The following is a 23,728-nucleotide window of genomic DNA, read 5'->3' on the forward strand; positions in this document are numbered from 1 at the left end:
GGAAGGATGGAAGGCTGAGTCAACCCTGAGCCGGTGAGATTTGAACCGCTGACCTGCTGATCTAGCAGTAGTCTGCAGTGCTGCATTTAACCACTGCGCCACCTTGGCTCTTTAAATAAAAATATCCAGTCCTTGTTTTCACAGTTCCTATCCAACAACTGTACAAAAATACCGTTTTTGTCCTCTGCAAAGGTCTGGGCATCTGGAGTTACATTTTTGAATAGTTCTTCCTTCCTAGTTACAAGGATAGCCACAAATTAATTGGAGTAATAGCCAATAGCCATGAAATTTATTGATCTTTGCCCTTGAAAGGTGTGTTTTGCTACAATTGGACTTTAGCAGGGCACTACAAGTCAAGGAATACATTGGCACATCTTGAAAAATCTTTCAGTAAATATGGAAAATGCAAAACGTATTTGGGATGTACACAGTGTTTCAAATTCAAAATATTGCTATTGGAGGCAGTTCTTGCCTCCAATAGCAATGTTTTTCTACAGTGCTGAGCATATATTTACGCTACTGATGAACAAGTAAATGGATTTGTCAAACATGAAAATAAAGATAGAAAAGTATTACTATATTACTATTGTGTATTTTAGGTAATTGAATATAATATAGTAATTAATCTATAGATTTATTATAGTATTGTGTAAAGACCATTCAATCACATATTGGCCTCAGTTGCTTCATTCAAGTAGATACATTGCTTTATTCAATCTAGGGATAGTTCACTCTAAATATGATCTGGAAAACTTTTCAATAGATACCAAAAAAGGACAGCAAAAAAAGATTAGAGATAAGTTTAAATGGCATTCAGAAATACATTACCAAATTGTGCATATAAAAATTGGATGAATTCTTCTGAATTTCTTACTAAGGAGACATTTTCCAGTAATTCTCAAATGAAAGATATGCCCTTAGCACTAATAGTAAGATTTCTACTAACACCCTCATTTACGCCTTTCTTTAAGATTTAAATGAAACTTGGTAAGCCATGTAGTCTGCAGACTGCCAGAGAGATGACTATATAATGAAAGGTATCCACACAAAATCCCTAAACAAGTAACATTTTAACATGATTTCCAAAGCAAATTCAATGGGAATTGCTAGAAAAAATTAGAATTTGTTGGCCATGAACTAGAAAAGATAGAGGACAGAAGGAAGGAAAGCGATCATAGAGTATTAGTGAGTGAGAGTATTTATTTATATAGCTGCTCTAAACGTAAAAATCTCCCACTGTTACTTTTATGATAGCAATAGCAATAGCAGTTCGACTTATATACCGCTTCATAGGGCTTTCAGTCCTCTCTAAGCGGTTTACAGAGTCAGCATATCGCCCCCACAATCTGGGTCCTCATTTTACCCACCTCGGAAGGATGGAAGACCTGAGAACTTGGAGAGGATCTCTTCTTAGCTTCTTGTTCTGCCCACATTCAGCTGTGGACTATGCTGTCTTATCTGAATGTTTCCTAAGTAGTATACTATTATACAATCAGAATGACTTTGCAGGCTCCATATTCACATTACTGAATTCCCAGGCCAGAAGGCAAAAGCATGTTTTCAGGCCCTTTAGGAAGACCAGCAGTTTGAGGCCAGCCTGCCCTCAAGGAAAATAATGTTCCAAAGGGTGGGTGCCAGGGCTGAAGAGACTTTCCTCTTGGGCCCTGCCAGGTAAGATAATTTTCCTTCATGGATGGGACCCAGATTAGGAATAGAGTGGAGAGGAATGGAATAGAATCTTTATTGCCACTTTAAATGTACACTAATTAGAATACATTAAAATGAAATTTCATTGCGTTCAGCTCTCAAAAGATAACCATTAGGCATATACTCACACACCCATATATATGACACAGAGAAACGCCACAGTCTAGTTTGAATGTATACATAGACATGGCGAAAAAAAGAATCCTGCGAATTCACAAGGCAGATGGCATAAGGAGCAAAGCTGTTACAGAATCTGGTAGTCCTGCTATAAATACTTGGAAATCTCCTTCCAGAGGGGAGCAACAGAAACAGACCATTAAGTGGGTATGTGGGGTCTCTAACCCCACCATACTATAAAAACAGTCATTAAATTGAGTCCGGTCACATTGTGTCTTAATTTACAACCACAATAACTTATGATTAAAATTCTGGTTCCAGTTGTGATTGTAAAAGAATTACCGTATTTTTCAGAGTATAAGACGCACCTTTTACCTCAAAAAAGAGGCTGAAAATGTGGGTGAGTCATATACACTGAATGCAGCATTTTTTGCCTCCTGAAACCCCGCCCCTTCACCAAAATGGCCGTGCATAGCTTGTAGGAGGCTTTTAGAGAGCTCCTAGGGGCTGGGGAGGGCAGAAATGAGCAAAAAACGGTCTGGTTTTTGCTCAGTTTTGCCCCCCCCCCAGCCCCCAGGAGCGATAAGTTTCCTAATGACCTTTTTTTGACCAAAAATGGACCCGCTTTCGTGAAAAATGGACTGTTTTTTGCTCATTTGGGGGGGGGCAGGGACACTCTACAAGCCTCCTAAGGGCTATTCATGCCCTTTTTGGGGGGAGGTGGGCCCATTTTTGCGAAAAATGGGCCATTTTGAAGAGGTTTGCAGAGTGCAAAAACTTTTTTTAAAAATTTGCCTCTTCAAAACCTTGCTGTGTCTTATACTCCAGTGCATCTTATACTACAAAAAATATGGTACCTATACACTAAAATGAATATAAAACACATCTAATGTAATACATTTTACCATTACAGATGGTATTTAATATTTAAGAAGGTTGAGTCCATTTTTGTTTTACAAAAACTGTATTTGGCTATGTGATTTTATGAATTAAATAGCTTTTAAGTGATTGGAAATACTATTTTGGAGGTATTCCCCCATCGCGTGGAACGTAGTACTGGAATATTTTGAATATTTTTATACTAATAGATGATATATTTTTTACAACTATCATAAAAACAGTTGGTAGTCCATTCACATGGTGTCTCAATTTACAACCACTTGATTATACCTTAATTCTAACTATAACATATTTTAACACATTCAGTCATTAAATACTACTGAAATCAATTTCATAGAACATGTCTAGTACATTGAACTTTATTAAAAACATAAATTAAATAGTTTGTAACTCCTGAAACAGTTCATTCTTTAATGAGTACACAACTTTGTTTATTAAATCTTAATTCCAATGTGTAATATAGGATTAATAACTTTGGTCTAATGTACAGTGTTGTAGCAATGCTACCAATTTTGGATTTGACTTTCAAAATAATGTAGAGTTTCTTATTCTACTGGGGGAAGTAGGATTCCCATGTCTTAAGAAAATTGTGCTGTAAAATACAGGTAGTCCACAATAAATGATGACCATTTGTTTAGCGATTATTCAAAGTTATGACAGCCCTTAACAAATGATGGTTACAACTAGTCCTTGAATGTCTGGCCATCCCAGCACCCTCCTGATCATGGGATCATGATTTAGAGGATCCAATTGGCTCTTAACAAGGTTAAGTTGCAGCACCCTGAGGTCACATGAGGTGACCTCAGGGTGGCGTAGTAGTTAGAGTGCAGTACTGCAGCCACTTCAGCAGCTGCAGTTTGGCGGTTAGCTGCAGTTCGGCGGTTCAAATCTCACCGGCTCAAGGTCGACTCAGCCTTCCATCCTTCCGAGGTGGGTAAAATGAGGACCCGGATTGTTGTTGGGGGCAATATGCTGACTCTGAAAACCGCTTAGAGAGGGCTGAAAGCCCTATGAAGCGGTATATAAGTCTAACTATTGCTATTGCTATTGTTCCCTGCCTGCTTCCCATAAGCAACATTAAGCAACATAGAGAAGTTGGCAGAGAAGGTCACAACTTGCTTGGGTGAGCCTCACGAGCCTCTCTGTACTTGCACCTCACCAGCGACCTGCACACTCTGACACATCCTCCCTGGGACTCTCAGCCCTCATACGGTGTGTCCTTGCCACTTGTGCACCCTTCTCCTAAGCAGCAGTAGCCACCCCAAGCCCTTCCCCACCCTTGTTGTGGCTCCCTTACTATTCATGCAACCTCTTCCAGTAGCAGCCATCCTAAGCCCAGCCACCCTTTCACTATGCCTCCCTTACCACTATGCACTATGCACACACCTCCTTCCATCCAGCAGCAGCCACTTACCTGCCTGTCTGCTTGCAAGCTGCCTGGAACTTGCAATCTCTAGTCAGCCTTCTGTTCTTTTTTAAGGTTGCTGACACACAGACAAAAACCAACTACTGTAGAAGCAGGAATATTTACTGCAGTTTAGGCAAGATAGTAGCAGACAAGAATGAAATTCAAATGCCCAGTAAATAATGCTTTGTCTGAAGGGAGCCAAATACAGTCAAAGAAATATCAGCATAGTCCAGAGATGTTCCAAAAGATCCAGGATGCCAAATTGGGCAATCAGCCAGTCGAAAGGCCAGGAGTCACAAGGAAGAAGCAGTAACACGATTCAAGAGCTGGATAGTCAAATGGTGGTTTCCAACCAAGAATCTGCAAGCTCAGCAACTAATCAAACCTCTCTGCAACCGGCTGACTGCAATTACTCATGCTTTGCCCTTTGTTTCATTAGAAGCCTCATAGAGGATGGTTGCTTTGCTCACTTCTGTATGAGCCTAGATCTGGGATTTGGGAACAGGAGATACCTGTGACTGAACAGCCATAATTGAATCTTGGCTTAAGGTTCCTGAGTCTGGCAGTTCTGAAGCACAGGCCAGATGGAGCAATATTATCAGATTCAGAGTCAGACTCTGAATTGTGGCTAATAGCACTTCCCACTGACTTTGGTTGTTGTAAGCCAGCAGGGAGTTACAAGGAGCTGGTCACTTAAGGACCTATGATCCTCACTTAATGATGGCAGCGTGAACTGCCATCATATGACATTATATTTCATTATCACATCTCCTAGTGAACCAATTGCCATTGTAACTCGAGCACTATCTAGTAACAATTGCCATAATGAAATGATAGTACTTTATTCGATGCAACATACACTTACAAAACTAGAGTTTCACTCCAATTCTTTTGTCTCTTTGCCTATAAGGATCTCTAAAGCAGAGTTTTTTTTCCTAACATTCAGGTCTCTGAAATAAAAACTAAAATAGTTTTAATCTTATGAGAATGAATTGATTTGGCTATTTAACACATAAGAAAAATGTTTCATACTTGAGCTTTTAAAATGTAGTCATTTTACATCTATTAATTTCTCCTCCTGATCTTGCAAAAGTTTTTCAAGATCTGGTAAACTGGTAATAGCTGCATTTCGTATTCATATCTTATATGAATACAGAAATATTTTAAGTGCAGCCTTCAGTTTTGCTCTGTAATTAAAATGTATATAATTACGGTAACATATATAATATAGTGAGGATTGAAAAATATACTTGGTAGAGTTCTCCAAAGAAAAATGACATCTGCACCAAACTCAAGGATTATTTAAAAAAAAAACATTTTGGTAGCCTTAATCAATAGGTCTAATCATCATCTGAACTGCTTTCAGTGAATATGAACCACCTCTGTATTCGGCCCAAAAAATCCCATCCTGATGTTTGCTTCTGTAGTGTCCTCCTCTATACCATACTCCATTGAGATTAGAATGGGCACAAGCATTGTACCACCAACCTCCTTTATGAAAGTGGGCACAATTTCCTGCAGGGAGAAGCAAAACATTAAGATACATCACAAAAGATATTCTTTGTAATTTACAAAAGTCAGCTTGTTAACAGATTTATCTCTAGTGTTTGGCCATGGACACTATTGTTACTATTTTAGAGAAGGATGGTGTTACTGAATCATCCAACTGTACTTATAAAATCCTTCTTATAATGAATACCCATTGGTTCAGATGAAGTAATTTCTATCTTAATGAGGAAAACAATTACAACAAACCTTCGAGTAATTCCCTCTTCAAATATTTGTCTCCATCATTCTCATAGTATTTAGCATAGAGGAAAGGAGAATGAGCCATTAAAATGAAAAGAAGTAGCAAGAGAGAAAAAATTAGTTGTGTCAATTAAGTAAAATAGCTTAGTGAGATATCACAACAAGAATTGGAATAGAACTTAAGAGCTAGTGAATGTGCTGAAATAGAATTCTCCAGTGCATTGTATAGGTACTAGGGCAGTGATGGCGAACCTATGACACGCGTGTCAGTGCTGACACGCGTAGCCATTTGGGGTGACACGCACAGGATTTCATGCGATTCATCCTCGGCTCCTGCACGGCCGCTGAGGATGAAAGAATCTGTGCTGGAGGAACGGGGGGGGCGGGACGTGTGATCTCCCCCGCCCACACTCACTTACTGTATCGCCGCCGCCCCTTTCTGAGCGCAGGGGCTGCTGGTAAGGCGTGCGTGCCGTGCGCGCACACGTCATCAGCGCGGCGAGGGAGGACCCGCAGGAGAGGAGCGCGGGAACAGTGCGCGCCTCTCTCCAGTCAGGCCGGCACAGAGAGTCTACTCCTGGGACTGTCGGTTACGACCGCACCACAGCAGGGAACAGCGGAGTGCCAACGGGAACTGTGAGCGCCATTAGCAGCAACTATAAATTGTGCAAAATTATGTTTTTGTCGAAGTGACACACAACGCGAGTTATGCTTGATTTTTTGCCGATTTTTGACACACCACGCCAAAAAGGTTGCCCATCACTGTACTAGGGGATAATGATTCCTATGTTCCATTTATTTTATAGAAGCTTATTGTCATTTTCAAATAGGGAGGAATTTATTATATCTGGTAATTATATTTTGAGAAAAGAAAGGAATGGTCCTAACAAATACATGTATATTTGTTCTATCGGCCTCTATAAGTTATTTTGCCTACTTATAGAGGACAGTTATTAGATAAAGATAGAAAATAATAGAATTATTTTTTTCACAATTCTTTAAAAGTAAAGCAAGTTTTATGATCAACTAATAAATGATCCATAAAATATATTCAGCATTTAGGTAAAATTAAAACCATATAATATATTCTTTGGCTATTAACAGTTCCAAAGTTACTTTTGATAATTGAATTAAACTCAATACTACAAGGCACATTTCTGTATAAGCATGTGCAGTTCTTTATAAGTTCAAAGAATTAGACCAAGTCTTCGGGAAAATCAGATCACCACAAAGCTTATTTTCTGTATAGTTTTATATATTGTGTTGAGTGTGATATACTTTCACAAGTCAATCAGTTTACTACAGCTAGATGCAATAAAATAATCAATGGCAGAATTGTTGCTTACGCATACATATAAAACAGAAAGATAGTAAATAAAATAAGTTCTAAAAAATCAAGGACAGATGTAATAAAAATAAATAAAAATGTTATAAGAAGTTCCAAACTTAATGTGCATTGTACAATTAGTAGCACAAAACACGGAACAGGGAGACTTGGAATATATTTTTGAATCTCTTTCTGAAAGAAATAACATTAAGTAGAAGTAGAAACATTAAGTAGAATTTTTTTTTGAAATCCAAAAAAAACGGATCATATTTACAGATCATATGAATCTTTTGCCTTTTTCACATAAGTCAGAACAGATACTTTCCCATGAGAAAAAAGCTTTTCCACTCAGTATTTACCTTCTTCAGTGTAAATCCTAACTCTAAGCATATGGTTTTGTCATTGCCAAAAGTAAGATGCAAGTTACTTGAACATGCCTATGGATCATTCTAATTGAAGATATTTTTATGTTAGAGTACTATTTTGCAAAGTCTTCTACCTTCCCAGTGTTTCATCAAATTATTTCCTCAGCTTAGCAAAAATAAGAAGCATGTAGATCTAAATAGTACTAATTCTTACCTGTGTGCATATCTCTGTCTCTGTCCAGTGTTGTAAATTGTTTTCCATTGTGCCATATCATGGAATCACCAGCATTCCCTTGATATGTGCCTAAACGTAGTCGATAATATTCACTCTCTGGCTCCAATCGAAAACTGCTGTATTCTGCATAGACTTTCTTATTACTCCAATCTTCTAATTCAATCAGAAGTCTGTAATTATCCTGATTGGAGAGCAAGTAAATATTTTCCAGTCCTAGCCAGTATTCCCCAGCAACATTGCCAAACCCTTTCTGTAAACAAAGCAGAAAGTTGATTAAATTGCTTTCCTTTTGTCATATAGAAGGTTTTAATATATAATCAATACATGATGATTATATCTTTGATGCTCTAAAAGTATTGGATAAATCCAATAATTGATTCACCTTTGACCATAAATACTGATTTGTGGAAAGTTCACAGATAGACACATTGATTATCATCTTCTCTCCATCTCTTTGATAGAGAGGGCATGAAGATAGAGAGGGCATGAGGCATGATGCAAGTGCGAGACTTAAGTGTGGTTTCTAGAATTTTGTTTGCCGCTGGATTCTGACATTGAAGCAGTTTGCTCCCAATTTACTAACAGATACCTCAAGCTAATTAAGTGTTATGGATCCACTCAGTAACCACTGATAATGAGAAACTATACCCTGTCCTATATACTGGTTGAGGGAGAATTCTTAGTATTGTTAATATTGTTAGAATTAGTACTAGTAAAAATATTTGTATTATATCAGTTGTGAAAAACTGATTTGATTATAATTATTTTTAATAAAAATAGATTAAAATCCGGTAAATGGGTGGGAAATTATAGTAAATAGTATATATGATTTTTGTAATTAAGCATTGGGAAGTCATGCATGAAGATAATTCACTGTGTTTGATTTATGAATGGGAAATAGTGATAAGTTCTGGTTCACTGACAATACCGCGAAGCCCTTATCCCCGCCGACATAAGCGCAAAGGGCTAATCCGCGCCGTCGGAAGCGCTAAACGAAATGCGACCCTACCGCGCCGCCATAAGCGCGGAGGGCAAATCCGCGCCTTCCCAAGCGATCAGCAAAATGCGACCCTAAACCTAACCCTAAACCAAACCCCTAAACCTAACCCTAACCCCTAAACCTAAACCTAACCCCTAAACCTAAACCTAACCCCTAAACCTAAACCTAACTTTTATTTACATTTCACTGTTTCAAAACATTCAAAATACAAAAACCTTTCTTCCTTTGCGCTTTCGTCGTCGCGCTGATATCGACGCGGTAATGTGGGCGCGCTAATGATGACGCGTACTTGTCGGCGCTTATTTGTCGCCGCTATTTTGATGAGCGCGGTTTTGTCGGGCCACGATAAATTATTAATTAATGAAGATAAATTTGAATATGAAAGATGATCCAGCCAGTATTTTTACTTTGCTCTTTCTTTTTCTTGCAGCCAATCCATTTCTTAGAAGCATTTCTTAGCACACTATGTTCCAAATAAATTGATTATCTTTTGTAGTATCTTCACAACTTACCCTTTGTCCTCCCATGGCTAATGTGTATATGCTATCAACATTTTTTACATTACCTTTTGATAGCAAACTACAAAGTCCTTCTTAGAAGAATATTTTTTTCATTGTAGGGAGAAGAGGCAACGCCTCATTAAGATGCTTGCAACGTTTTCACAATGTCATTTAAACAATTAGATGTAGACCAGGGGTGTCGAACTCGATTTCATTGAGGGCTGGATTAGCATTGTGGTTGTCCTCTGGGGACCAGGGGGGAGGAGTGTGGCTGGGGTGGGTGTGGCCTGGGAAATGGCCAGTTTGATGTCACTCATGTTGGTGGTGCTTGTGGGGGCCGGGGAGGAAATCCAGGGATCTCTGGTGAGTGGGGTGGAGGCCCATTCCGTGGGATGAGGTGAGGTGAGATGGGGCAGGGCAGCTACAACTGGTGTGCCTTCAGCTGCTTTCGGTGCTGCTCAATTTTCAACCCCACCCCCGCCAGGCTGGTCTGGTCTGGTGGAGGGGATTGCCTGCCAACCTTCTCCACTGTGGCATGAACGGGGATTGACCATCCCCCAAACCCTGCCGCTGTCTTCCAACTTCTCACGAAAAAAAAAGATCTTGTGAGGTTGGAAGGTTTGAACTGATTTTTTTTTTACTGTAGTTCCAGACTACTTTTTTAAAAATATATTTTTATTATTTTTACATTTAAAACAATGCAGTACCGCGAAGTCGAAGTGACCATACATTCACATTATATACAACTAGTCTCGACCATTAACTATTAACCTACTTAGTACATTGTCTATCCTTCTGTCCAATCACAATATATACAGTTTGTTCCAGTCTTGTCACCTTGTCTTATACCAATCATAAAATCTGTTCCAGACTTCAAAATATTCTGATTCCCCTTTATTTTTAAGTTCAAGAGTGAGCCTATGATTATTATTTTTTTATGATTACCTTATAATTGTCCCAGTTTGTGAAGAAGTTCACAGAACCATCTGTTCTTTTTTGAATAACTGTCCAGCCCCCAGGATCAAGGCTGTTCTCACACCATAACTGCACTGGTCCATGACTGTTTTCAGTCTTGATCATATAAATCCCACTGCTGGAATAGCCGGTTTGTTTGGCTTGATGACAGTCTTTGAATGGGCCTTTGGAAAATAATTTAGCATTTTAGAAATATCCATCGTTTTTCACTAGTATACTGATATGTATAAAAGAGACATTAAATACCATTATGTTTTCTTTAGTAACTGACATTGTTTCTTTTCTTCATACTGTTCCTTGATAACTTATATAATTAGCATTTTCAAACTTCTTGATTACTAATATTGACATGATTGCTATTAATATATATATGTATGTATGTATGTATGTATGTATGTTACATTTGTGCTGATAAATAAATAAAGGGAGACTAGTATAGATCTATTTCAAGCTATTTAGCTCTCATCAGCTAGCCATACCCTTGCTGGGAATCGAACCTGTGCTCTATTGCCTCTTAGGCAGATGTGTTAATCATTGAGCTACAGAGCTCGACTCCTTATCAGCCAGAATATATATATATTCATTCAGAAGAATTTAGAAGTGAAATAACTAATTATGTTAATTAAATATAATCTTAAATCTGTTTTAAAAATTAACAATCAATTTATATGCAGTATTTCAAACTTAGTAAATTAATGTAATTATATCTGTACTCTACGGCTCATTCTACTGCATTGATTATTTTAAATGATAAGAAAATATATCCAAGATTAAATCATTATTTATTACCTTGGCTAGCTCAAAATAACTGCTTTGTGTTAGGATTTTGCATCTGTTTCAAACAGATAAGAGAGATTCTGCCCATTTTTAATTTCGGATACAGTATATACTTCTGTATTTTCCTATTTCTCAAAACCCATTCTAACTTATGAAGTAAAATCTACTTTGACTGTCTAGAAGGCTAAGAGTTTGATTTGTACAAGTCTAATAGCTTTTACTACTACATCTTTTAGCTTTATAGTTATTGTCCTTACAGGTATTAGATATATGTTTTATGTTGTAATTGTTTTCACAGTTTCTATATTATTACTTTATGTCAGTCTGATACCAAAATGAAGATTTAATTGTTATAAAAACTTGTAGCCACAAGAGGGCATTCCCTACACACATTACTATATCAAACACAGCCCTTCTATTTTTGTGGAAATGCTTAAATACTAGACTGGGATAGGGCTGTTCTAATAAAAATCCAGAGAACCATTAGATGACAGTATATATATATATAAACTTGCTACAATCTATTAATTGTCAGATCTTTACAGCTTTATTAATAATATTACCTAAGACCAGCAACAAAGTAATTGCTTGAAATTGCTAGACAAGATTAAGGAAATTAAGGAGATGAGAGCTTTCCTTAGTCTCCCTTAACATTATAAATATGTTAGATTCATTGCTCAGAATGCTACTTATATAGTTTCAATGTAGAAGGTGCTTTTAAAAGTTTTGATATATTAGCTAAAAATCACAAAGGTTTGAAACATTTATCTGTTAGAAATGTTCAAATTAAAAAGAAAAGGCTTACCTTCATTTATTAAAGTTAATGGTGGAATCTTGAAAGGACTTTTTGTAGGAGAAGTAGCTGGATCAGGGGGAGGCCTTACATCTCTCTCTCTAGGATAACCTGGATCTCTCTGAATTTCATTACTTCCAAGCAGCGTAGGGTTATAATGCGGATTATTAGGAATGTGATGAGGCACCACTGGAACTAGTGGCGGTGAACCATGTGCATCCTGCCGCGAGAATATTCGCAGACATTGTTCTTCCAAAAGTGTGATGATGACCGATTGATTATTTACAAGATCAGTTAGCGCTGCGTATTTTATTTCAAGCTCTCTGTACCTTGATGTCATCTTCAACATTTCAGTTGTAACATTGAGGATTTTGTTTTCCAGCTGGGAAAGTTCCAGTGAATTGTCTCGTTTGCGAATTATCTCATGCAAGAGCTGCATATACAGCTGAGTAACACGTGAATTCATGTTACGACTCTCTTTTCTCAACAATTTTACTTCATTTACTATATTTCCATCCACATCCACCACTAATTGCAAGAGATCAATCTCTCGCTTTTGCTTGAATAATACTTCTTTCAAATTCTCAATATCCATCCTAGTAATTTCATCTTTTTTGTTTCCTGGACTTGGGCCTTTAGTGTTGACACAAATTGGTCCAGTTATTTTTTGTTCCGGAACAATAAATGTGTAGCCACACTTTTTCCCTTCTTCTGTAGAACGTGGATTTCGTTTAGGAAAGGATTTTTTAAGTGTACTCTCTACTGTATAATATCCATTTGATAATAGCATTATTAAGAAACTCCAAATCCATGGGACTGTCCTCATTTTCAAGTGATCTAAATGGAGAGAAATATATTTTATTTATCAAATTTGGACACTGCCCATCTGCCTTGCAGAGGGACTCTGAGTGGTATAGAAATAAAATACTAAAAACAAAATACTGTGTGTAAAAATTAAATAAGGATAATTAAAATTCAGCATTAAAAATTAATTAAATGGCAAAGAGAAGACCTTCAGAGTATTAATTAGCCCCACAGCTGCATGGCCCTTTGTGAGCCCCATGCAAGACAGCAGAATCAGGTCTTTAGATATTTCCGAAAGGCCTGGGCAGTGGGAGCAAATAGCAAAAAGAAAATGCTGAATCCAGGACCTTGCCAGTCAGAGTCATAATTCTTTAACTGACAAGGTCCAGGACATGCCTCCCCTACCTGTCCAGATAGAATGGGCTGATATAATGGGGCAATTTTAAGTCTTGCCAAGACTGCATCAGTATAAAAATAATCCATATCAAAAATGATAGAAAGATTAAGGGTTTGTCAGTCCGTCAGGCTTCTATTCTCTCCTATTCATTATATATTCTGTTATAACTATTAACAGGAGTACAGAAAGCAGAAACATTTTATATCTTAGTTTTAGAAATCAAAGTCACAACAGTTGGATAGGTTGAATACCACAGTAACAACTCTGTTGATTTATCATCTTACATTTTGCAATACTCATCTTGAATAGCAATAGCAATAGCAGTTAGACTTATATACCGCTTCATAGGGCTTTCAGCCCTCTCTAAGCGGTTTACAGAGTCAGCATATTGCCCCCAACAACAATCCGGGTCCTCATTTTACCCACCTCGGAAGGATGGAAGGCTGAGTCAACCCTGAGCCGGTGAGATTTGAACAGCCGAACTGCAGAACTGCAGTCAGCTGAAGTAGCCTGCAGTGCTGCATTTAACCACTGTGCCTGCAGTGCTGCATTTACAAACTGTAACCTTGTAAACAATAAGTTTAGTTTTCATATTAAAGACCCTGAATATTTTCAGGTTATAAATAAGCTTCTTCCTCCATTCATTCTCCTACTTGTCTGTCATTAGCATGAGGTGATCCTATATTATAGTATGAAAACTCTTGAGTGACATGAACAAACAGAATAGGTACGTCAGTGGGAAAATATTTCGCTAACCTGCCGAATTTGGTACAGGAACTTTACTATTGCTGTGCATAATAGGATATTACCAAATAAATGGTTATTGTACTACAGGCTTCATATTTGAAGATCTTAGGAATATGGAGATGGACAGGTATTTGTATAGTAAGTTTTTAAAAATTATTTTCATCTAGATAGTTATTTGAATTCAAAGAATTGATCTTTTATATTTTACATTATGTATTTAAAGGGCAGTGCATTTCAAAAAATGAATGCCAAAATATCTTCTAAAAATTGTGTTATACAGTATTTATATCATTGTTAAAATTATTAAACCTCAGATATTGCAATTAGATTAGATTCTGTCATGTGGTGTATAAATTGTTCAAGTTCCTTAATTTATTTTTATCTGGCAATGATTGTGTGTTTTTTTTAACTGTAAAAATAGTTTCAAATACTATTAAATATTATTTTGCCTACTTCAGATGAACATTTCAAATGGTAACATTTCACTGCAAATGGACTATGTTCTTGAAAGTTTTTTTTCTCTATACAAAAAGGAATGCCAAACGAAAATCGCTTGTTTGCATTTGAACCCAAGATATAATTTAGCTCCCTTCTAAGATATACTGGAGATTTGCTTTCCAGTGAAAGTGCTGTTCTTTGAAATAGCCTTCAAACAACATTAAATGAAATGTTCCATCTCTGTCAGCATAAGTAAAATTCTTCCTAGTATTCAGTTGTATTTTAACTGTTTACTTCGTGTAAAAGTATACTCATCACCCTACTCCTAGCATTATCCTATACTGATGCATAAAACTAGTATTTTAGCAAGAAAAAAAACAAGTTTGCCATAATTAAATCCTTTCTCTTATGCCATTTCATCCTTCCTTTTTGCTAGATAGTGTTGGTCTTTTTTCAGCGCCAGAGATCTTACCTATTACTCTTATAGGAGAAAAGACAAGAGAGTTGCATATTAGTATTTATTGTTGCCCTTGTTATTTTAGTCCAAGACAGAATCAGGCCTTATAGAGCAGCTGCATTATGCATATTTACCCAATACATGCATACTTTAGGCATCCCAAGCTTTAACAGTGTTGGAGAAGGAAATAGAACATGCACAATCATAATATATTTTCTTGTACTGATATTATCAGTAATGCTAACCACAGCAAAGAAAATGTGTAAAAGGCAGGTATCTATATTCAGTTCACTGGAGTCATACTGCAAGTAAATCACATAGATTAGGGGTATCAAACACTATTTCATTGTGGGCCAGATCAGCATTGTGTTTGTCCTTTGGGGGGAGGGGCATGGGTGGGGTGGGCATGGCCGATTGGGAGTGGCCTGGGGCATGGCCAGCTTAACGTTGCTCATGTGGGTGGTGCCTGTGGGGGCCGGGTAGGGTTGGAGAGGAAATCCAGGGGTCTCCAGTGGGTGGGGCGCGGGGCAGCTACAGCTGGTGTGCTTCAGCTGCTTTTGGTGCAACTCGGTTTCCCACATGGTCTAACGGAGGGGGCTTGCCTTTAGTGGTGGGGCTTGGGAAATGGTCAATCCCTGTTTGCAGTGCGGCGGAGAAAACTGAAGGCAATCTCCCCCCGCCAGACCAGCCTAGTGGGGATGGGATGGGAAACTGAGTGGCGCCAAAAGTAGCGGTCTCTCTTTCACACAAAGGCAGAGGATGGTTCAGATTGTTATCTCACCCACCTCATGGTAGCACCAGTCATGCTCTCCATGGTGGTCTGCACTGCTTCGTTCTCCGCCTTTCTTCATTCGTTGCCACTTCTCATTGTTCACCGCTGAAACAGCAAAGAGTTGAGCGGTGCACATGGGATCCTGGACGGGGCTCCTGGAGCTGCCGCAAGATGAGGTGTTGATGTTCATGGCCTGGCTGCAGGGCGCGCAGGTAAGCAGATGCAGGGCGTGGGGGACAGCTCAGCACCCTCTGCCTTGCTTTATCCTCCACCCCCCACCAGCTCGCTTTGTGGCCGCCCCACCAGTTCATTGCTCAGCCTCCTGCTGTGTTATGGCAGCAAACAAGGAGAAGAAGTGGCGAAGAACAAAGCGAGGCGGGATGGTGGCGGAGGATGAAGCTAGGCAGGGGGTGCAGAGCTGCCCACCCATCCCACACCGGCTTACCTAAGGGCCCTTCAGGCCACCCATGCCAAACCGTCACCCCCCCCCCTCCTGGGTAGCTACATCCCTTCACTAACCTGCTTTCCAGCTCCGTTCAAAAGTAATCTGTTGGACTACAGTAAAAAAAATACTTCAGATCTTCCAACTTCTTATGGGAAAAAAAACATTGCAAAGTTGGAAGGTCTAAACTATATTTTACCATAGTCCCACAGAATAGTTTTGTTGCCCTGCACATAGCAGCGGAGAACTGGGCCTGTGCGGCCGCCTCCTCCAGGATGGCATGGGCCAGGCCAAAGTGACGCGGGCCAGCCCCATACAGTTTCTAGGATGGCCACGCAGAATGGATCCAACCTCACTGGAGGCTGGATCCGTCCCAAAGGCCTTGAGTTTGACACCCTTGTCCTAGGAGGTCCAGAGCCCACTGGCACATTAAGTTGCCATAGCTTAGGAGGTGTCAGGTAGCTAGGCTCACCAGCACATAGACCTTTTCCCAACCCCAATATACATGGATCTACTTACCTTACAGTCAACTTGCTCTATTCTGCATATGGGCCCCATTCTCGTTATGGTTCAGAAGGCACATTATTCAAATTGTATGGAGAAGGGTCTTCCGAACCATTGTGAGAGTTATGGTATTTGTTAGCATTCTCTTCTCCACTTCGGAAATACTAAGCGTAAGGGCCTTTCAGAATGCTGATTTTGCTAGTGTTTTTGAGCTTCAGATTTTTACAGATGGAAGGGGAAATCCCTCAGCATGTTGTGAGAATGCACTTCAGATCTTCTACCCCTATTTGCAACTTTCTCTGTTAGCTTCCCCATTGACTTTCTGGGAAAACCAGCAGAGAGGCTTGCAAATGGCAATCATATAATCACAGGGTAATTGGTAATCAGTCATAAATACGAACGGATTGCCAAGTACCCAAAATGCACCACTCTAGGGGGAGGACAGTGTGTTGTTTTATGCCTATTCCGTGGCTGTCGTGGCTGTGGTCATTTAACCACCAGTCATAAGTCAAGGACTATCTGTTTTGCAGTTAGCAGTTCTGCAATTACTTTTGCAGGGGGTGAAGTTAATACCTTGGAATATAACTCACCTACCCTGGAGCATTTAAGTTCATTTAAATTTGATAATTCTCTGTGACTGTCCTAGGCTGCTGCTTTCTCCTTCCATTATTGTGAACCATGATAATAGTCCACTAATCTCAATGATTGTACCCTTGTCTTTAGTATCCATTAAGACTCTGCTCACCTAAGCTTTGTGTATTTCTTTTTCTAGCAGACTTTGGCAGAATGATTTGTGCTATAGTTTCATTACATATGAATTATGGTATTGTAATGCACTTCATGTGAAAATAGAAATTTTATTCATATCAAATAATAGTGTAGCTTCCTGGAACCAGATACGAGATGCATTGACTAATTCAAATCCTATGGCTATTGTTCGTTGGCTTTTATTTTTAAAAAATCTATTTGTTTCAGAAATAATTGTTTCAGGTTCATGTGAAACCTCATTTCATATGACCCTAATTTTTTTAAAAAACTTTCTTGTTGCCAATAAAATGATTTTTGAACTTTCTTCCCAGAGATATCTGCTTTATCTCCTCCTTATTGTAATTATTAATTCTGCTTATAAACAGCCTGGTTTAAACATCTGGGCTGCATTGTTGGGAGAGGGGAATAAATGGATAAAGAGGAAACATATATTATTACAGCTGAATATTATTTGTGAGTGACAGTTTAGTTTTTCATGGAACAATGTACTAAAAGCAATAAAATTACATTTTTCTGCATATGCAGAGGAAATGTTCATATTGAATAGTCTGCTTTTCCAAATATTGAATTCATGTGCATAATATGCAAACATGTTGTTCTGTACATTAAAACGCTCAGCTATTAAAAGCAGTAATTTAGCAATAGCAATAGTTAGGCTTATATACCGCTTCATAGGGCTTTCAGCCCTCTCTAAGCGGTTTACAGAGTCAGCATATTGCCCCCAACAACAATCTGAGTCCTCATTTTACCCACCTCGGAAGGATGGAAGGCTGAGTCAACCTTGAGCCTGGTGGGATTTGAACAGCCAAACTGCTGAACTGCAGTGCTGCATTTAACCACTGCGCCACCTCGGCTCTTACAGTTTCTTATTTAAATTGTATAGTCTGTCTTAGCCTTCAGGTTTTGTATGATTAAAATAATTCGATATGGAAAGGAGTGATACACATTTCTAACTTTGCAAGCGAACCTTAACGTAATGTTCCACATTATTGGTTATCTATTTGTTTCTATATCTTACTGGAGTCCATTGTGTCTTCCTTATTTTTTAAAGTGGTGGCAAGGTGAAATCTTTGAAATGAATGTAGTCACTCCATACATGTGAATGAAGATTAGTAATCAGCAATCAATAAACAAAAAATGATTTAAGAATGCGCTTTTTTTAAAATTTCCAAGCTTAGTTTGAGTATTTTTATCTGAGAAATTAAAAATCGAACCTATCTCTGAGCATGAAACATTTTAAACTCATTTCCAGCTTCCAGACAAGTTATACAAAATAATGTATGCTTATGGTTTTGTTTTTAGATAAGAAATATTTTGAAGATTGAATTAATTTTTGAGATTCAGCTACCATAGATGCCACAGATTTAAGTTGTGCTCTCATTGGTACCCAGAATAATGTATGTTTGTGTGATCTTTTGATTCCTTTTAATTAGCATAAATCAGCATTGGCTTCAACCAGTGGTGAAATTCAATTTTTTTTACTACCGGTTCTGTTCTACTTGGTGAGCATAGCAGGGGAAGGATACTGCAAAATCTCCATTCCCACTCTGGGACCAGCCAGTTCTCTGAAATACTGAAAATTTCCACTACCGGTTCTCCAGAACCTGTCAGAACCTGTTGAATTTCACCCCTGGCTTCAATCCGTATCTCTCTGTAAGTAGAAGCTATCAGACCATTGCTGTTTTTGTTGGGCATAGTATCCGTATCTGGGACAAGTTTTTCCCAAGAAAGCTTTGTGTTCTCTTTTTCATATGGCCTTAAACATAAAGTGATTTTGCCCATAAGCAAAGTCATTCTTAAACATTCCATCTTGAGAAAAATTGCAAATTTTCTCAATTTGTGAATAAAAATTTCCAGAATTTTTTTTAAAATGTTTGTAATCTACTGCTTGTAGATATTTTGATATTCTTTTTGTTTGTGAGGAAATTTATGTGTAATAGTTTCTCAAGCTTCCATCCTTTATGTCCTGAGACCCTCTTAATTAAAACACAATGTAAAAACAAAACAAGCAATTGCTTATACGTACGTGTATTACTTTCTTAATTTAGTGACATAAACAGATGCTTTGCTATTTTCAACACCTCTTTGATTAGAATACCATAAATATTTTGTCTCTTTAATTACTTTATTGGATTGGTTTTACTTTCCCATTTTTTTAAAAAAATGCCATTCATTGCTAATATTGAGTTAGTAACATGCAACAAGCCAATCTGATTAAAATAGTTGGCAAAATGGCACTTGTTCAAAATGTATTTATATAGTACAATTGTTCTGTTTAAGTTGATCTTAAGAAAAATAGGTTGGCGAGGTAATGAAAAAAATATGAAAGACATATTAACATATTTTAACTTCAGCACAAAAAGCTATGTATTATTTTATTTTCTTTGGAAATACAAGAACCTTAGGTGTGGATAAGATGTTAAACAAAATGATGAACAACACTCAATTTGATTTCATATGTACATTTCTCATTATTTTTATATAAAAATGATGCATCTCTTGATTGTTTTGAAAACAATCACATAGAATACGGAACTGAATAAATAAAATTTGTACTGTAACTATAGAATTTCTATGAACTGATAGTAGTATTCAGTGATATTAATGTCTTACACACTCTCTGAAAATCAGTCAGAAAAGGAAATAGTGTGTACTTGACTTACAATAAAGCTAAAGATAGCTTACTACTTCAAATACTTTCTCTTGAATACTACAATTTTAACTGAATACCATTCTTGCAGCATGAAGAATTTGTTGTGGCGTTCAATTATTTTTTACAGGTACATTTGAAGGTTTTTAAGCAAATTCCGGCAAAATAGCATTTATTGGATCAACATTCTAGAATACTTTGATCCTAACTCTATGGACATCTTGATTGCAGAATCATACTTTTCAGAAAATCCAGGAAAAATCCAGAATACTTAAATTATAATTTTTACCATTGAGTTCTACAATCTACAATCTGGAATTATTTCCTACTTAATGGCAGCTATTCAGCAGTAAGTTCACACATGCAAACATAAGTCTTCCATTTTCCATTTTGAAGTGCACAATACTTACATTGTCTTACCAGATTAATAGAAACAGTTTCTGAAGCATAATGAGTAGGTAAACATCTATTACAACTAAATACAAATAGTTTGAAAAGGACAGTATTAACTTTAATCAATAAAAACTGATAAAATTAAAGCTCTGAAATTATTTTGATACATTCTTTGCTAAAATGAAACACTATTGCCTTGTTTCTTACCTATACTGGTAACTACAATACATGAATATCAGTGATTCTACACCAGCTGCTTCAAATGATGTCCTCTGGATATTTTGCCACCTTCTAATTTGGTTGTTTTCTATCTTGGCTGGGTCTGACAAAAGTTTTTAAAAATCCAGAGCGCACCAGGTTGCAGAAGAATGCCATAGATTCCAACAACTTAGATTCCACAGCTAGGTATTCTAATAAGATCCTGAACTTCGTTGCTTTTTGCTTAACAAACGATTTTAATTAGAACTTGAGAATAACTGTTCAGTGCATATAGTAATATCACATGGTTCTTTCTAAAAGAGCAAAAAATGCTTTTAGAACTAAACATGTATAAGCAATATAACTCAGTGGAACATAGAATGTAATGCTTTTGTGCCAAAGAAAACTCCAGTATTTGTATTGTTCTTTATTGGATACAACAGAAATGATTGTATCCAGTCATCATGGGCTCTAACTTTGAGCCAAGATAATTAGTACATTATATTGGGTTAACTTTCTTTTGGAAGTTAATTCAGCAATTTTTGAGTTCCTATAGCAGCAAAGAGATAACTGAATCTTACATTTATCGAAATCTATTATGCACAGGGGATACATGTTTATTCCAAGTACAAACGGAATGATTTTGATCAAAAACTTGGGGCTCAATATTAGTACATGAATAGAACAAAATTAAATGAAGATTTAAATTACAGATTTTCCTGCTAACAATCGATATGCCTGAAATAGTCTGAGAGTTACTCACTTGCTAGTTTTTTTTATTAAGAAAAAAATTAAAACATTAAACTAATACAAAAACATTAAAAATAGCTTTACCATGGAAGCATATAACAGTGGGGAGTGAATGCGTAAGAGAAGATCCTAAACCCACACCTTCCCTCAGCATGCAACTAATAGTATTTTGATGACTTTCTATAATGGAGTATCATAAAAAATCAATGCAGTACAATAAATTCTAAACTATGTGTCTATAGTGACAGCGAACTCATCCTTATCCAGTATGGGGGGAAATGCATGCATATTGACAGCAAAGAAAATCTATAGATACTAACCTTCTGATGACTCTTTTCTGAAAGAGTAAAACGTCAGAGGCTTTTTCTGTATATTTCCCCGTCCTGGTGCCAATACAGTTGTCTAGAACAGTTCTGTGTTATTTTGTTTTCTTATATTTACATCCAAATACATATCCCTCACTTTTAGCTTAACAAAAGACCTATCTAAATAATTTCCTTCTGCAACAGAAAAGACGTTCTTCGAGCTGCTGTGCCTTTTCCTTTCATTTGCATTCTGAACCGAGCTGCACTAACCAGCAACAGCTGAACTTGCTTCCATATACAGCAGAGCACACTACACTTGGGTGTGTTTCTTAAAACAAATGCATGCCTAGACGTAGAAACTGCCAGCCCATGTATGAGGTAATTGGAGAAAGGGAGGAGGGAAGAAAGAGAGAGGGGGAAACCAAAGGACTTCCTATCCAAGCCCTTTGGAGTAGAATTGGAATTGGGAGAGGAAAAAAGAGTTGAAATCACAATATGAACAAGGAGATACTGTTTGCTAGTTGAATGGAAAGCTGTTGCAGATGGGGAAACTATAGAGTTTAGGCGCTGTACTGTAATTGCAAAGCATTGTTACTTCGTTGCTCAAAGTTGCCTTTAACTGTTACCATAGTGCGCTTACTTTAGAAGAGAGATTCTTTCAGACTGATATATCCAATTTTCTGTTTCCAGGAAGGAAAGGAACAGGAGATTTGTGGATATATGTGTGTTCAATTATTATTCTGAAGAATGTAAACCAGAATGTCCTATTGGATTCTTTTTTAACTTTATTTAATGAGAAGCAGTTGTTATAGTAATCATGTTTAAAAAAACATTGACAGAATAAGACTTTAAAGCTATTAACTCTTAAGTTACATAATAAATGGGAAGAGGAGAAAAGACTTTGTGATTGGTTCAAGAAAAAAATTATCAAATCATTTTTTATGTAGGTGAATAATGTATTAATGGATTTCTAACTGTTTCTTAAATATTTATTTAGTCAGAAACCCAGGTGCTTTTAATAGTAGAATGAGAAATTGGGCATTTTATTTTATTATTCCCATCCCAGTTCAATGACACCAGTTATCAACAATCCAGTATTTTCCTGATTATATATTCTGTTGTCACTCAGCGGCCATCTAGAAGCCAATAGATTCTTTAGGATTTAGTTAGCTCAAACCAGGCTGAAATTTTTTTAAAAAATTATTGAATAAATGCTAAGAGAGTTACAGAGAAAGAACAGCACCAACCCATTTCTCTTAGACTGACCAGAATCTCCAGGAATGACAGTAAACAGACCCACTAAAGTTGCCCATTTCATGCCACTTTTTATTCTTAGGACTTTAGATCAACTTGATGCTTGGTGACTGGGGATTTTGTCTTATTTTTATACTTTTCTTAAGGGACAGAGAGAATAAATAATAACTAATTATTTCTTACTCACAACTTCAAACAATTTAATGCTCTGCCAGTTAGCTTTTTTGTCTCAGACAAAAAAGGGGATTGATCTGGTAACATATCTTATCAGCAATGTGGGAACACAGCTAGTTAAACCTTTGCTAAAAATATTTTTAAGAGAACCAATTACTATTTCAATCTTGCATGCTATTATTACAAATACAAAGTTTATATAATTGAATACAAAGAACAAATGATAATTATTTAGACATATAGCAGTTGCATTTTAAAATAGAATTGGTGCATTAATGAAATACCTTGTTGAATTGCAAATATAGTTTAGATACAGATTGAAATATAAAACTTTTATATGGACAGCCAGAGTTGAATGTTTCAGGTTCATGACATCAGTGGTGGGATTCAAAAAATTTACTACTGTTTCTGTGGGCGTGGCTTAATGGGCGTGGCATGGCTTGGTGGGTATGGCAGGGGAAGGATATTGTAAAATCTCCATTCCCTCCCCACTCCAGGAAAAGGTTACTGCAAAATCCCCATTCCCTCCCGATCAGCAGGGACTCAGGAGGCAGAGAATAGATGGAGGTGGGGCCAATCAGAGGTGATATTTACTAGTTCTCCGAACTACTCAAAATTTCCGCTAACGGTTCTCACCACTGCATGACATATCTTCAAAGTCAAATACTATCTGAAGCAGGACCTGAAGGCTGTGATGTTATTTGATTTGAACTACAGGTAGTTCTCTCTCTTAGAACCCCAGTTGGGATCAGCAACACCATTACTAAGTGCCATGATTGCTAAATAAAAAATCATGTGACTACAAGGACTTACAGCCTCACT

The 23,728-nt window shown here is 37.3% G+C and overlaps 2 protein-coding genes and 1 long non-coding RNA gene across 5 annotated transcripts in view; 1 reads left to right on the forward strand and 2 right to left on the reverse strand.

Annotated features, from left to right (window-relative positions):
* The window catches only part of LOC148043371 (uncharacterized), a 481,921-nt gene that overhangs the window by 389,311 nt on the left and 68,882 nt on the right, over window positions 1-23,728 (reverse strand). The gene's annotated exons all lie outside the window — the stretch shown is intronic.
* The window catches only part of RALGPS2 (Ral GEF with PH domain and SH3 binding motif 2), a 128,627-nt gene that overhangs the window by 33,821 nt on the left and 71,078 nt on the right, over window positions 1-23,728 (forward strand). The window lies entirely within an intron of this gene.
* Window positions 5,440-21,887, reverse strand: ANGPTL1 (angiopoietin like 1). The gene is made up of 5 exons (XM_087726822.1): window positions 21,494-21,887; window positions 11,866-12,690; window positions 10,254-10,447; window positions 7,788-8,058; window positions 5,440-5,647 (listed from the first exon to the last, which is right to left on the reverse strand). Exons 2-5 carry the CDS (start codon window positions 12,677-12,679, stop codon window positions 5,460-5,462), a joined length of 1,467 nt encoding a protein of 488 aa, XP_087582948.1. The 5' UTR covers window positions 12,680-12,690; window positions 21,494-21,887; the 3' UTR covers window positions 5,440-5,459.

The sequence above is a fragment of the Thamnophis sirtalis genome, unplaced genomic scaffold (genome assembly GCF_051295495.1).
Source record: "Thamnophis sirtalis isolate CommonGarterSnake01/CBP01778 unplaced genomic scaffold, rThaSir2_p1.2 scaffold_12, whole genome shotgun sequence".
Taxonomy (NCBI): Eukaryota; Metazoa; Chordata; class Lepidosauria; order Squamata; family Natricidae; genus Thamnophis; species Thamnophis sirtalis.